The sequence below is a fragment of the Mustela erminea genome, chromosome 12 (assembly GCF_009829155.1).
Source record: "Mustela erminea isolate mMusErm1 chromosome 12, mMusErm1.Pri, whole genome shotgun sequence".
NCBI classification, from domain to species: domain Eukaryota; kingdom Metazoa; phylum Chordata; class Mammalia; order Carnivora; family Mustelidae; genus Mustela; species Mustela erminea.
In genome coordinates this window covers 36298849-36313450 of record NC_045625.1, presented here as the reverse complement: position 1 = coordinate 36313450, position 14602 = coordinate 36298849, and the positions used below count along the sequence as shown (strand labels likewise).

At 47.4% G+C, this 14602-nt stretch overlaps 1 protein-coding gene across 5 annotated transcripts; it reads right to left on the bottom strand.

Annotated features, from left to right (window-relative positions):
* Positions 1-1131: 1131 nt before the first annotated feature.
* PIGO (phosphatidylinositol glycan anchor biosynthesis class O) lies at positions 1132-10817 on the bottom strand. Of its 5 annotated transcripts, XM_032306292.1 has the most exons (11): positions 10760-10812; positions 9473-9984; positions 8720-8863; positions 8413-8536; positions 7939-8098; positions 7551-7730; positions 5790-7317; positions 5064-5270; positions 4633-4847; positions 3963-4033; positions 1132-3810 (listed from the first exon to the last, which is right to left on the bottom strand). In XM_032306292.1, the coding sequence occupies exons 2-11, from the start codon at positions 9981-9983 to the stop codon at positions 3681-3683; spliced, it is 3270 nt and encodes a 1089-aa protein (XP_032162183.1). In that variant the 5' UTR covers position 9984; positions 10760-10812; the 3' UTR covers positions 1132-3680. The 5 variants fall into 5 exon arrangements, with proteins under 5 accessions (XP_032162183.1, XP_032162182.1, XP_032162185.1 ...); XM_032306291.1 differs by having other exon boundaries at positions 9473-10816; XM_032306294.1 differs by lacking the exon at positions 9473-9984 and having other exon boundaries at positions 10760-10810.
* Positions 10818-14602: the final 3785 nt, after the last annotated feature.

Here is a 14602-nt window from a genome sequence, read left to right as displayed (position 1 = left end):
CTGCTCAGCAAGGAGCTTGCTTCCCCCTCTCTTTCTTTGCCTGCCTCTCTGCCTACTTGTGATCTCTGTCAAATAAAAATTAAAGACCACATATTTGATGACCCCATTTGTATGAAATGTTCAGAAAAGACAAATGTAGAAAAACAGAAAACAGATCAGTGACCTGCAGTGAAACTGAGGAACAGTTGTAAACAAAGTATAGGGACTCTGTAGGAGTGATAAAATTTTTTCTAAAACTAGGGGCGCCTGGGTGGCTCAGTGAGTTAAAGCCTCTGCCTTTGGCTCAGGTCAGGATCCCAGGACACTGGGATTGAGCCCTGCATCAGGCTCTCTGCTTAGCAGGGAGCCTGCTTCCCTACCTCTCTCTCTCTGCCTACTTGTGATCTCTGTCAAATAAATAAAATCTTTAAAAAATATTTTTTTCTAAAACCAAATTGTGGCATTAAACAAGGTTTCTTACATATGAACATCAAACGCACAAGCAACAAAAGAAAAATAGGATGAACTGGACTTCACCGAAATTTTAAAATTTTGTACTGCAAAGACGATCAAGAAGATGAACACTATCAAGAAAATGAAAAGACGGGGCGCCTGAGTGGCTCAGTGGGTTAAGCCGCTGCCTTCGGCTCAGGTCATGATCTCAGGGTCCTGGGGTGGAGTCCTGCATCGGGCTCTTTGCTCAGCAGGGAGCCTGCTTCTCTCTCTCTCTCTCTCTCTCTCTGCCTGCCTCTCTGTCTACTTGTGATTTCTCTCTGTCAAATAAATAAATAAAATCTTAAAAAAAAAGAAAATGAAAAGACTAGGGCAGTTGGCTCAGTCAGTAGAACATGGGTCTCTTGATCTCAGCGTCAAAAGAATTCAAGTCCCAACTCAGGAGTGGAGTCTACCTAAAAAAATAAAAAGAGGGATGCCTGGATGGTTCAGTCAGGTCAGTGTCCAGCTCTTGGTTTCAGCTCAGGTCATGATCTCAGGGTCCTAGGATTAAGCACTGCCTTGGGCTCCATGCTCAGTGTGTCTAATGAAGATTTTCTCTCTCCCTCGACCTCTCCCTACACTTGCACACACACTCTCTCAAATAAATCAATCTTAAAAAAAAAAAAATGAAAGGACAACTCAAGAAAATGAACAAAGTATTTGCAAATCATGTATCTGACAAGGTATGTATTCCTGGAATATATAAACAATGCTTATAACTCAAAAATTAGGAAAAAACTCAATTAATAAACAGAGAAAGACTCTGAATGGACAGTTCTCCAACAAGCACAAGAAAAATGCTCATTACCTTTAGTCATCAAGTGCATGCAAACCAAAACCATGAGATACCACTTCACACCCACTAGGATGGTTAGAATCAAAAGTAGTAATTATAAGGCACGGATGTGCAAAAATTGGCACCCTTATACACTAACCATGAGAGTATTACGTGGTACGGCGCCCTGGAAAACAAACTGGCAGTTCCTCAAAAAGTTAAACATAGATGTACCATTTGACCTAGCAATTCCACAATATACCACTAGGTATATACCAAAAATAAATGAGAAACATACATCCAAACAAAACTTTTACATGGATGTTCAAAGCAGCATTATTTGTAAAAACTGAAAGGTGTTAAGAACCCAAATGGCCATCAATGAATGAACAGATAAACAAAATGTGATATATCCCTGCAATGGAACATTATTTGGCCATAAAAAAGAAATGAAATACTGATACGTGAAGCAACATGGATGAACCTTGAAAAATTAGGCTGAGTGAGAAGCCCGACAGAAAAGGACACATATTGTAGGATTCCATTTATATAAAATGTCCAGAATAGAAAACACAGTCAGAAAGGAGATTAGTGGTTGCCTAAGTTTAGGGATGGAGGTAGGGAGGGTTGGAGGGTGATAGGAAAATGTACTGAGTTTCTTTTGGGGGTGATGATAATGTTCTGAAAGTGACTCTGGTGAGTTGTACAGCTCTGTGAATATACCAAAAGTTACTGAATTGTGCACTTTAAATGGCCAAATTTTATATGAATTGTACCTCAATAAAGCTCTTTAGAAAAACAGTGAGTTAGTGTGGAATGGGTGTTTTGATGTCAACTAGGAGGCAGGGATAAGAATTTTTAACCATATATCTTTCTCCAAAAGGATCTTGAAGTTAGATCAGAAGAAAAGGAAATAGCCGATGGCAGATCAGCGTATTTTCCTTAGGCTTTAGGCTTTAGGCTCCAGGAAAAAAGGCTCCCTGCCAAGAAAAAAAAAAAAAAAAGAAAGAAAAAGAAAGGACGAGGTGGAACCTGACTAGGAGAAGCTGAGGAACTGGAGTCCTGAAATCCTTCCCATTGGTGCTAGGGATGGAATAGGGTCTTTTCTTCTCACAGAGGTACTGTGTGCTTATTAAATGATGCCTGGGAATGGTGTCCACGAGACAGAGAAAAGCAAAGGGACTTTTTTCTAATTCTTTTAGTCTTAGCTGGGGCCTAACTTCTCTCTTTTTTAGTGTATCCCTGCCAAGGTTACCAATGTCCTATCCTCTAATTGCCTGAGATAGTATACATTTCTTATCATCTTTCTGTTGACCTATGTGGCACTACAAACTATTAGCCATTAATAATTCCATCTCTTTCTTTAGCTACCACAGCCGTGAATGCCTTTCCTTCACACTCACTGCTAAGCAGCTTGTCTTCTTTCTGCCAAGAAGAAGTGCTATTCCACAATTTTACATCTGTTCTTCTTTCAGTTGTTTCATCTCCTCCTGTCCTGGGCATTCCTGAACATCAAATAGCAGGCCTGACCCTTCTCTTCAGAGCCTCCCCCCACCCTCCTTTGAGGCACATTTCCATGAGAATTTCATGCCAGCACTTCAATGTGACACAATAGTGAGATGGATGGAGAGCACAAGGGTCATGCTTTAAACTTATAATTTTGGTTTCAAGTCTGGAATAATCAATGGGACAAGATGAAATGCTATGTAAGAAGGGCATTAGGTCTGATAAATGATAGCAAATGTTGGAAACCTAAGGTGGCCTCCTAAGCCACTTTGTCCTAGAAGTGAAGGACAAAGGGTGCTCTGGGGTGAAAGAACCCAATAGAGGAGGGAATACAGCACCATTTCGGGTTTTAGACAATGAGTCTGTGTACTCCATGATGCCTGGGCTTGTCTTTCCATCAGTCTCTGCTATCAGCCAAAGGATAAGAATTTAATAAAATACGTTACACGGAAAAGAAAAGAAAAATGGCAGGTGGGATAACAGGAATGAAGTAAGGGGAGGAGGAGGAGGAGGAGGAAGTAAGGGAAGTGAATTCAGACACTTTCAAACACTTCCCAAAGGTTTTCAGGCATAGGCAGGTCTGCATAAGATGGCCGATGTTATCTGTGCCTCATGGAAGGGGAGAGTGACCATTCCCCTAGTCCCTGTAGGACAGTGGGGGCTCTGCCACCTCTCAGACACACATATTTACATTATTAGTTTATTCTTCTTTGGAGGCCACCCTCGAAAGCAAGAGTTAGGGAGCAGGCCCCACTATGATTTTGAATTATAAAATAATGAAGTCCCAGGTGTCAGTAGCTCCTGGCTGCATGGTGGTAAAAAGTGGAGCTAAGCCTCTCTTGCAGATGATCCAGCACCTATATAGGCCAGGCTAGACTGTTCTCCAGCTCTGCCTGTGGCCACAAACCAGCACTAGCCGCCTAGGCTATCTCTGCTGGGCCAGAACTAGCTGCCTGAACCAGGAGCTCACAGCACCATCCACTCGCATCACCAAAGCTATGCCCAGGAAAAGTCCCACGCTGCTCACAATAAAGCCCATGGCTTCAAAAATGAACCTGTAAAGAAAAGTGGAGAATTCTCAGGGGACACTGAGAGTAGGTCTAGAGCCTTTTCCCTGATGAGACAAAACCTGCCCACCCTAATGTTCATTCTTTCCTCCAAGCTTCACCCTCCCCAACACCAATACTTCTCAAGCAAATCCACTTACTTGGGGGCAAACACCTTCCAGACCATGAGATGCCTGCGGAGGATGGAGGCTGCCAAGGCACAGGCCAGAATCTAGGGAGGACAGGAAAGGTCAAGTTACTTGGGGAGGAGGAAACAGGTCAAAGGGAGAGTTGCCCCTGTGAGGACTGGGAGGAGTAGGAAAGTAGTGCATGTCAATGGAAAAAAACCTGGGTTAGGAGTCAGGAGACTTAAGTCTTTTCCTGGCCTCACCATGACTCACTGTGTGACCTTGGACAAGCACTATCCACCTGTGCTGATCACACTCAGGCTCTGCCTCCCAGGTTGAGAGGAAGATGTCAGTCACACCTTCTGCCTCTGAAGGGAAGGAAGATCCATGACATAGTCTGGGAAAGAATCCTGGCCATCACCTCAGTTTTTCCTGTCTGTCCACTAATGAAGGAATCGCCAAATGCAATCAGCAAGGTCCAGATCTAGCTTATAGAGAGGAAAACAATCCAAGGCTAGGATTTAGGAGACCCAAGTTCAAGTCTGAATACAGCCAGCCCCTTGAGGCCACAGCCTTAGGCAACCATTTTGCTTATCTGTACTTCGGTCCAGGCTCTCCCCCAGGGTTTTGGCAAAGTATGAAAGAATGTGATGTACAGGCATGAGAAAAGGTCACTAACTCCGTGCTCTCTCTCTGCACCCACCTGAATACCGAGGACAAAGAGGTACTTGAGGCCCAGCTGCAGCAGCGCTGCATTGAAGTGATGAGGTGCATCCCGGAGCCGCATCTCCATCAGTGGCTCCTCTTCCTCCTCAGGCCTGACTCTGGCTTCAGCTTCATTCCCTAGGGACTGCCACCTCTTCCGGGGCCCTTGACTCTCACAGAGGAAGGGCCAGAGCAAAAGCAATGGGCAACCTACTGCCTCAGGGGGAAGGCAGGGCTAGAATCAGTGGAGGCCCTAGGAACCATGCCACCCTGGCCCCCAACCACCATAGCCGACTAAGGCTCCAGGGAGTGCTGGCCAAGGGGTGCCCAAAGATCCAACAAAATAACCTCGCCCCACTCAAATCCAGGGGTCTCCTTTCTCTCCAGAAAGTCAGGGTAAACAATGGAAGCAACAGAGGAATTAAGTACCTGCAAAGAGGAGATGGGAGGCAAAGGTGTTGGCTCCCACCAGCAGAGCAGGCAGCCAGGTGGAGGAGCCATGACCCTCTGGGAATCCCACGAAGGCTGCGTGCCAATGAATGGCTGGAAAGACAGGCTGGTGGCCCATGGAGTAGAAGCTCTGCGTGGCCATGAGGGCCCAAGCAGAGACTGCCTGCCATGGCACAGTAAAAGGACCTGGGGGAAGACAGAAACCTCTTCACAGTCACATCCCATTCCCTAATCCATAGCCTACTGCGTGGCAGTCAGATCCTCCTAGTGCTTCAGTGCTACACACATACATGCCCCTCACCCCGACCTCCTTACATGCAACACTCTGCTATTCTAATTCCCTCTTTGGCACTAAGCCTCCATTTCTCTAATCTGAACTGTGGTCCATCTCTCTCTCTCATATACAAACAGCTCACTATGACTTTACACACTTGTAATTCCCCACTCCCATTACTGGAAAATCAGGAAATGAACTCCATGAAGGTGCAGCATTTCCACTAAGAAATGAATCTTAGAGTACTCATGTCTCCCTTCTTCATGAGCCTTGCTGAGAGCCAGTGGCAGGGATCAGTTAGTTTGGCTACACCAGGAAGACCATCCCAACTTTGTGAAGAATCTGAGGAGCAACACCTCCCTGAAAACAAGCAAGGCTGAAGTCACATCACTACTGTCCTTGGAGGAATAAGGGCTGAGAAACGTATTTACCAGGGGTGGTGATGGGTATCCCAGCAGCAAGCAGATGCAGGAGAAGGAAGCTCTGCAGAAACAGAAGCAGGAACACCAGGCTAACGCGCTCTGCATGCAATAGCAGAAGTGGGAAGGCCAAGAGGGTGAGTGCCGTGACCATAGCAGCTGAGTAGACACTCCCCAACTGATAGGCCGCCACAGTCAGGGGGCCCCGGGATCTGGTCCTCTCTAGCCGGCCCCGGAACTCCTCTTGCATGTGTCGATAGATCTGAGGTACCACGTAATCCAAGTCAGCCTGAGAAGTGGGGGGGCCTGAGAAGGGAGTGAGGACAGTCCTGGTCCTTGGGGCTCCTGTCGTAGCCTTTACTAGCACTGTCACGGGCCTCCAGAGCAGCAGCATGAGCCCTGAAGCGGCCAACACGGCCACAGCCCTAGGCAGCACAACTGATGCCCCAGCAACCAAAGCCCGGAGACGTGGGGGTGCTTCATCAGCCCCCGACGCCAGCGCCCAGTAGGCAGCAGTGCCCAGTACCATTAGGGGCAGCCCCCAGCGCACAAAGAGCACAGAGGGCTCAGGACTCTTGAGATTGCTATAGCGGCGAAGCCATAGGCGCACGACAGCTAACAGGGCTACCAAAGCCCCCACACAAGCTCCATACCACAGATTCTTGGCTCGACCACCCACCATGGATGCCAAGGGACTCAGCCAGGGAGAGGAACGGCAAGCAGGTGTCTCTTCAGGGCAGCGATGAAAAAGCCCAGCTAGCCTTATACATAAAAGCAACCCTACTCCAAGTCCCAGGGCATAAGTACCACTGTGTCGGGGCGGGCCCGTGGAGGCCGGAAAACAAAGGCGGGGCATTGTGAGCAGCTTAGGTGGGAGCAACTTGCCCTCCCAGTGAAGCTGGGCAATCAGGAGCAAGATGAGGGAACCCAAAAGGAAGGGGGTGGCCCTCGCCTCAGCTACAACAAAGCTATCAGAGAAGAAAGCAGCAAAGCGAATGAGCAGGAATAATAGGACAGGCCCAGGGATGGGAAGTAGGGCTTCCAGGGGCCTCTTGGACCCCCAGCCAGCCCATGCTTTCCACAGAAAAGGCAGGAGTGAGCCCACTGCAGCCATAGCCCCTAGGACCACTGGATCCAGCCTCAGCCCAGTAGTTGTCAGGAGTCCAGCACACACTATGGTACCAGCCAGACCACAGGCCATGGGTATTAGGAGGAAGGGGCGGAAGCAGAAGCCTGGGGATGTCGCCCACTGGGATACCAGCAGACAAAGAAAGCAGGCAGCGGCCATGAGAGCAGCACCCCCCGCCATGCGACCCAGAGAGAAACGAGCCCAAGACTGAATGCACATGGCCCGAACTCCCCGCAGGAACTGCTGCAGCTCAGTAATCACAGTCTGTAGTGCTGCCTCAGCCCCCTGGGGGCTCTGCAGAAGCCGCTGGTAGTCAGCAGAGGCATTGGAGAAAAGGTTCTGCAGCCGATGAAGCTCCGTAATTTGAAGGTCCTGAGAAGCAGCTGAGTAGGCGTGAAGAAATCGGGATACCTGGCAAAAATGGTCAGAGACCAAGGGGAAAACATCAGAGATATCAACCAGGACAGTGGCAAAGACAGGTGTTATCAAAAGGGGTATCTGGAAATCAGGGACCTGAACTCTGTCTGGAACAGGGGGGAAGGGAGGGAAGGAGGACATGGCTATGGAAGGTGGGATTAAGACTGAACAAATGACAACAAGTGATCATTATGCTTCTCCTATGCCCACCCTAGTCCATCACCTACCTGCTGGGCATTGAGATGGAGAGCTGAGGCTTGGGCCAGAGCAGAGGAGTGAGGCTGGGCATCTTCACCCTCTGAGAACAGCTCAGCCATCACCTCCCCAATGTTCCCAAACGGAATGGGCAGGCCCAGCAGCAGGGCCAGCGTAGGAACAAGGCTGATTTGAGGAACTATCTCCGGCTCCTAGAGGAAAAGGAGAGGGGCCAATGGGTTCACCACAGAGCTGAGATCAGGATCTGGGATGGAAGACATAGGGACCTCAGTAGGAAATGAGTGGGGGATGCCCAGAGTCATGAATTTGAGAGCCAAAAATGGAGAGCGCCACAAGAATGCTGTGATCATAATTCAACTGAATACCAAGAGACCAGATAAAGAACACCCCAGGCCTCACCTCTGGGGGGTCACCAGAAAAGAGGGCTTTGGGACTGTACAGAAAAAGTGCAGCAGAGATCTCCAGCTCACTGTCTCCTCCATGGTCCCCAGTCATGGTCATCCCATGGTCCCCAATCACAACCAGCAGTGTGTCATTTTCCAGACGCTCCACAAGTCCCCTGAGCCAAGAAATACATCAGGAGGTAGGAATGGATAAAGATTTTCCTAGGAGATCATTCCCCGCCACCATAACTTCCATTAGGAGGGCCTAGACATTTGGCAAAGAGATACCTCTTCAGTCATGACCCTACTTCCCAAAGCCGCATGCTGAGTTACTCAAGATGGATGAGGCCCCTAGCTTCAGAAAAATGCTTAGAAAAGGCAGAATTCAGCAAGAAAAGAGGCTCCAAGATAAAGACTTTTTCTCTTGGGTCAATATATCCTAAGATTCTCAGACACAAACCCATTCCCCCAGCCAATATCCCACACTCACTGGATCACCTGGTCCATTTGGCTAAGTTTCTTGGCCATTTCAGGGTGGTGAGGGCCATACTTGTGGCCACAGTGATCCACACCCAGGAAGTGAGCAATCAGCATATCCCATTTACCACTGTCCACTGTGAAAGGAAAAACACTAAGCACAGGGGACTATGGCCCACTCCTCAACCCCAGCCAAGTTCTGACACTATGTGAAGGGACACAATCCCAGGCCACTGTACCCACGGGAAGCTCAGAATTTGTGACCTGAAGTAGCCCTCCCCAGCTCCCAGTCTTAGGCCTGCCTCTGGCCCCATGCTCACTGGTTGGATACAGGTGTTCCAGGATGCCATTGTCCACTGTGTGCAGGTCTCTGACATTGAAGGATGGGAAGAAGAAAGCTTGGGAGAAAGCTCCAGGAAAAAGATCTTTCCAGGTATCATCTCCCATGAAGACCACACGCCTTCCTGCAGGGACATGAGAGTGGGTCACAACCTAAGCAAGTCAAGGCAGAGGGAAAGAGAAGAGGATGCCCTTTATAGAGGTCTCAGAAATCTCAACCAGCAATTTCACCCAGCAACTCTTTATCCTTCAAGGCCTAAAATTTTCTGCTATGAAGCTTTCCCTGATAACCATACTTTCCCCAATAACCAGACTTCTCACTCCTTGTTTCTACAAAAGGCTCTGCTAGTTCTCAATCCCTAGCTATTTTTGCTACTCTGTTTTTCCTGGGTATATGCTGCTTTTTCCAAGTCAGTGAGTGGACAAGGTATGGCACCCTCTGCACTTTCCTCCACACTTGTGAGAATATCAGACTCACATCGTCTCCTCTTCATTGCTCTACTGCCTCTTACTGAAAGCTCCCCAAAAGTAAAACCAACACTCCATGCAGATTATAAACTCCAGAACGAAAAAGCCCACACCTGCACTTGCTGCATGCAGGGCTCTGGTCTCTCTCTTCCCCTGTCCTTGCACAGCAGTCTAGCATGCAGTTGAGCACCCAAAGTTCTGGCTCTCTGACCTCTAAAGAGAAAATATGGTAAGGTATTCTGGCTTCCAAAGGGGCCCAGACTAACCTGCACTGGCGAGCTGCTTAATGAGATTGTCTTCCACTATGGCATAGCTGGCAAAGTTACTGCCAGCATCGATAAAGGTAGGCAGTGAGCCTGTGGTGAGGGCCTTCAGGCGCTGCATGGTGGTGGTGGGGGGATCAGCCTTAGATTGGTAGAGCCTGGCATGGTGGGGCTGAATCTCCAGGATCCTTTGCAAGGAGTCCAATTTGCCCAGGAAGGGCAGAGAGACAGGAGGCTCTCCAGGACCGTGGGAGCGCTGGGGATGGGCAAAGTCAAATCTCAGAGCATCTATCAGCACCAACACAAGCCGAGAGAATCGAGAAGCCATCCAGCAGGCCCCAGGCTTCCCTTGGCTCCCCCATGGCAGGGACCCAGGGCCTGGGGGCTCTTGGCAGCTGCTATGGTTGGTGAGTTCCAAACGGGTAAGCAGGAAGCCACTGGTGAAGAGAGCAATGCCGGCGTAGAAGAGGAAGCAGACCCAGGCCAGGAAGAGCAGCACTGAGATCTTCTGCATCCTGCTGGTAGCGGGGAAGGAATTCATCACTGTAGGGTAATGTATATTCTGGTGCCTCAATACAAAGCAAAGCTAAAATCACTTCCTCTTGGAAGCCTTCCGGAGGATAAACAGCCCCATAGCCAACCCAACGCAATGTTCCTCTCCATCAGTTATACCAGTGTTTCCAAAGATGAGATCCGCAGACTCTGGGCATCAACCTGGAGCAGTTGTTTAAAATGCTGATTTCCAGGCCCCACCCCAGATCTACTTAATCAGGATCTTTGGGGGTGGAGCTAGGGATTTGCACATGTACTCCAAGAGAGTCTAACGATGAAACGCACAGTCCACGAGGGAAACTTATTCCTACTGGTAGAAAGCTCTCTGAGAGCTCATTTCTTCACCTCTCTCCTTGCCAATCTCAAAACCCCTGGGGTGGCCAGGGCTTGCAACCGCAGGGAAACCCGGGCGGGACTGACGGCGCCGCCTGGTGGGGACCACGAGGACTAAGGGGAGGAGTCACGCTAAGCTTCCGGATGGCCAGGATCGCCAGGAGACCGGAGTCGCAACCTACCCCGCGCAGCAAACCAGAGTCACAGGGTCTAGGGCTTGTTGGACCTCGCCGGGACCCACACATCCGGACGACTCTGCTCATCTGGTGGCTACCCGGACTTCTCCTGGGCGCCCTGGCTTCGGTACTTAGAACACTAGGCTGCGAGCTGCGGGGGATGGGTCCCTTTGGAAAAGGGGAGTGACCAGTAGGAAGAGCGAGTAGATTCTCGAAGACCCTGGCTCACCTTGAACGATGCCCGGAAGCGCAGCAGCAACGCCTGCCCACTGGCACCACAGACAAGCGCACGCCGGACAGAGCGGCCCGCGGGGGCCCTCAGCGCCATCTGCCGGCGCCTCCAAAGAAGTTCGGCAGGGAGCGCCGGACGGGCCCCAGGAGGAGAATTTGATGAGAGATCATAGTAGTTCAAGAGAATTAGGAGCAGGGAGCTAAGCTAGAAGAGCTCAGGGAAGCACTGGTCATTCTTGATTAAGCCTAAGAACTGTCCTTTTGGAATCAAACTTAGCATGAATCTTAGCTCTGCCACTCGCATTATTGGGCATTACTTCGTCTGTAAAGTAGGGATAACTATTTTCTCCTTTTTGCTTAGCTGACACCAACTGATAGATTTTATTATTCCCCCTCTTCATGTATTTTCACTGTATCTTCCAATTTAGTAATTTAAAAAATACTCCCAATTTAAAAATGGGCAAACGTGTGGCAACGGACGGGCTCAGTCGCTAGAGCATGCAACTCTTAATCTTGAGGTCGTGAGTTCAAGCCTCACATCGGACAAAGACCCCCCGCTTTAAAATAAATAAATAAATAAATACATAAAATTTTACAAGATTTTATTTATTTGACAGAGAGATCACAAGTAGGCAGAAAGACAGGCAGAGGGAGAGGGGGAAGCAGGCTCCCTGCTGAGCAGAGAGCGGGATGTGGGGCTCCATGTGGGGCTCTATCCCAGGACCCTGAGATCATGACCTGAGCCGAAGGCAGAAGTTTAACCCACTGTGCCCTCCAGGCACCCATATAAGATTTTTAAATGGGCAAAGGAGGGGCGCCTGGTTGGCTCAGGCAGAAGAGCAGGCAACTTTTGATCTTGGGGTTGTGAGTTTGAGCCATGTTTGGTGTAGATATTACTTAAATAATTTTTTAAAAGATTTTATTTATTTGTCAGAGAAAGAGAGAGAGTACACACAGATAGAGTGGCAGGCAGAGGCAGAGAGAGAAGCAGGCTCCTCGCTGAGCAAGGCTCAGTCCCTGGACCCTGGGATCATGACCTGAGCTGAAGGCAGCCACTTAACCAACTGAGCCACCCAGGTGTCCCAAAATAAATAAACTTTTAAAACACAAGCATGTTTTTAAAGAATAAATAAATATAGGCAAAAGATCTGACTTTTCTCCAAAGAAAATATACACGTTAACATTGTACCAATTAACATAGGAGAAGATGCCCAACATCATTAAGCATCAGGGGAATACTAGAGATACCACTTCATACTCACTAGGATGGCTGTAATAGAAAGGACAAAAAACGAGTACTGGCAATGGATGTGGAGAAATTTGAACCCTCACTCACTGATTTTGGGATTGTAAAATGGTGCTTTGGAAAACAATCTGGCAGTTCTTCAAAAGGTTAAATATAGAGTTACTATACGCCCCAGCAGTTTGACTCCTAGACGTACATCCGAGAGAAATGAAAAGCATATGTCCACACAAAAACTTGCACTTGACAGTTCATAGCAAAACAACCCAAATGGCCTTCACCAATAGACAGATAGACAGATATTGTATGATATACTATATCATACAACAGAATATTATTCTGCCGGGACGCCTGGGTGGCTCGGTTGGTTGGACGACTGCCTTCGGCTCAGGTCATGATCCCGGAGTCCCGGGATCGAGTCCCGCATCAGGCTCCCGGCTCCATGGGGAGTCTGCTTCTCCCTCTGACCTTCTTCTCGCTCATGCTCTCTCTCACTGTCTCTCTCTCAAATAAATAAATAAAAAATCTTAAAAAAAAAAAGAATATTATTCTGCCATAAAAAGTAACGGAGTACTGCTACCTGTTATTACATGGATGAAACTTACTAAGTGAAAGAAGCCAATCACAAAATAGCATTTTATATTATTCCATTTACATGAATACAAAAAGCTACAGAGACAGTACATTAGTGTTTTCCTACAACTGGGGGAAGAGAGGAGTGACTGCTAATGAGTACAAGGTTTTGGTGGTATAGTAGGGATGGAGGAGAGATGATGAAAATGTTCTAAAATGGTGATGGTTGCACAACTCTGAATACACTACAAATCACTGATTTATACTTTAAATGGGTGAATGTTATGTGAATTACATCTCAAGAAAGTTACTTTTAAAAAACATTTTATTTTTTCAGTGTTCCAAGATTTATTGTTTATGCACCACACCCAGTGTTCCATGAAATATGTGCCCTCCTTAATATCCACCACTAGGCTCACCCAACCACCCCCCCACCTCCCTCTCCTCCAAAACCCTCAGTTTGTTTCTCAGAATCCACATTCTCTCATGCTTCGACTCCCCCTCTGATTTCCCCCAATTCACTTTTCCTTTCCTTCTCCCAATGTCCTTCATGTTATTCCTTATGCTCCACAAGTGAAACCGTATGACAATTGACTTTCTCTGCTTGATTTATTTCACTCAGCATAATCTCCTCCAGTCCTATTCATGTTGATAGAAAAGTTGTGTATTCAATCTTTCTGAGGGAGGTGTAATATTCCGTTGTATAGATGTATCATATCTTCTTTAGAAAGCTACTTTTTAAAAAAATATTTATTTGAGAGTGAGAGAGACAGAGATAATGAGAGCACAAGCAAGAAGGAGAGGGAGAAGCAGGCTTCCCAGGGGGCTCAATGAGGGCTCAATCCCAAGACTCCATACCAGAACCCCAGGATCATGACCTGAGCCAAAGGCCGACTTTTAACCAACTGAGCCACCCAGGTGCCCCTCCATAAAGCTACTGTTATAAACAAAAGCCCTCTCCATTGGTTTCAGATTTCACAGTAAAGCCCAAGTTCTTGTAGTCCTGCATGGTCCTACAAGTCTTCATGCCAGCTCTGGGTTCCCTCTCTGATTTATCTAGTTGCCACTTCTTTGCTTCCTTAAGTTTGTTCCATCTATTTTAATTTTTTTGCTTTTTATTTTTAACTTTTAACTTTTAAATTTTAACTTTTGCTCTTCCAGTTACAATGGCCTTACCACCGTCACATTTAGAATCTCCAGGTTTACTCCCAGGTGCTCAAATAGGTCTTCCCCTCATCTCCATATCTAGCTCAAATATAACTTCCAGAGGTTTCCAGGAACATAATGTTACAGATTACAGCCTCCTCTCCCACTTCCTTCTTTTTCTTCTGTAGCACAACTCACTAAACATCTTATTAATGATTTGTCCCTTCCAAATAGAAATTAAAACTTATTGAGGGATATCTGACTGGCTCAAGTCGGTAGAGCTTGTGACTTGATCTCGCAATTTTAAGTTTGGGTCCCAAGTTGGGTATAGACATTAATTAAAAATTAAATGTTAGGGGCGCCTGGGTGGCTCAGTGGGTTAAGCCGCTGCCTTCGGCTCAGGTCATGATCTCAGGGTCCTGGGATCGAGTCCCGCATCGGGCTCTCTGCTCGGCAGAGAGCCTGCTTCCTTCCCTTCCTCTCTCTCTGCCTGCCTCTCTGCCTACTTGTGATCTCTCGCTGTCAAATAAATAAATAAAATCTTTAAAAAAAAAAAAAATTAAATGTTATAAATAAAATAAAAATAAAATCTTAAAAGAAAAAAACCCTTTTTTCTCTCTCATTGAGAGCAGGGAATTTAGTTCTTCATTATTATATATCCTTAGTGCCTGGCATGTATTTTGGGGTTCAATAGTTATCAAATAGTTAAATGAGTAAGTTCTAATTCAGACAAATGTTGAAAAATGTCATCCCTTCACCTCCATCCCGATGGGTCCTTACTTCAGTTCAGGCCTCATCATCCCTTCCAGGATTGTTGAGGCCGCCTTCCTACTGTCTTTCTGCCTCCCATCTCATCTTCAAATACCCTGCCCACATTGT

What these genes read in the sequence shown, in the direction of transcription:
- PIGO (XM_032306291.1), bottom strand. Translation starts at nt 10,010, where the DNA reads ATGAATTCCTTCCCCGCTACCAGCAGGATGCAGAAGATCTCAGTGCTG. An exon ending in TAAGCAGCTCGCCAGTGCAG is followed by an intron (nt 8,864 to 9,472) that starts GTTAGTCTGGGC and finishes ATGTCCCTGCAG; the next exon opens with GAAGGCGTGTGGTCTTCATG. An exon ending in CTCCCATCTCCTCTTTGCAG is followed by an intron (nt 4,848 to 5,063) that starts GTACTTAATTCC and finishes CCCCTGAGGCAG; the next exon opens with TAGGTTGCCCATTGCTTTTG.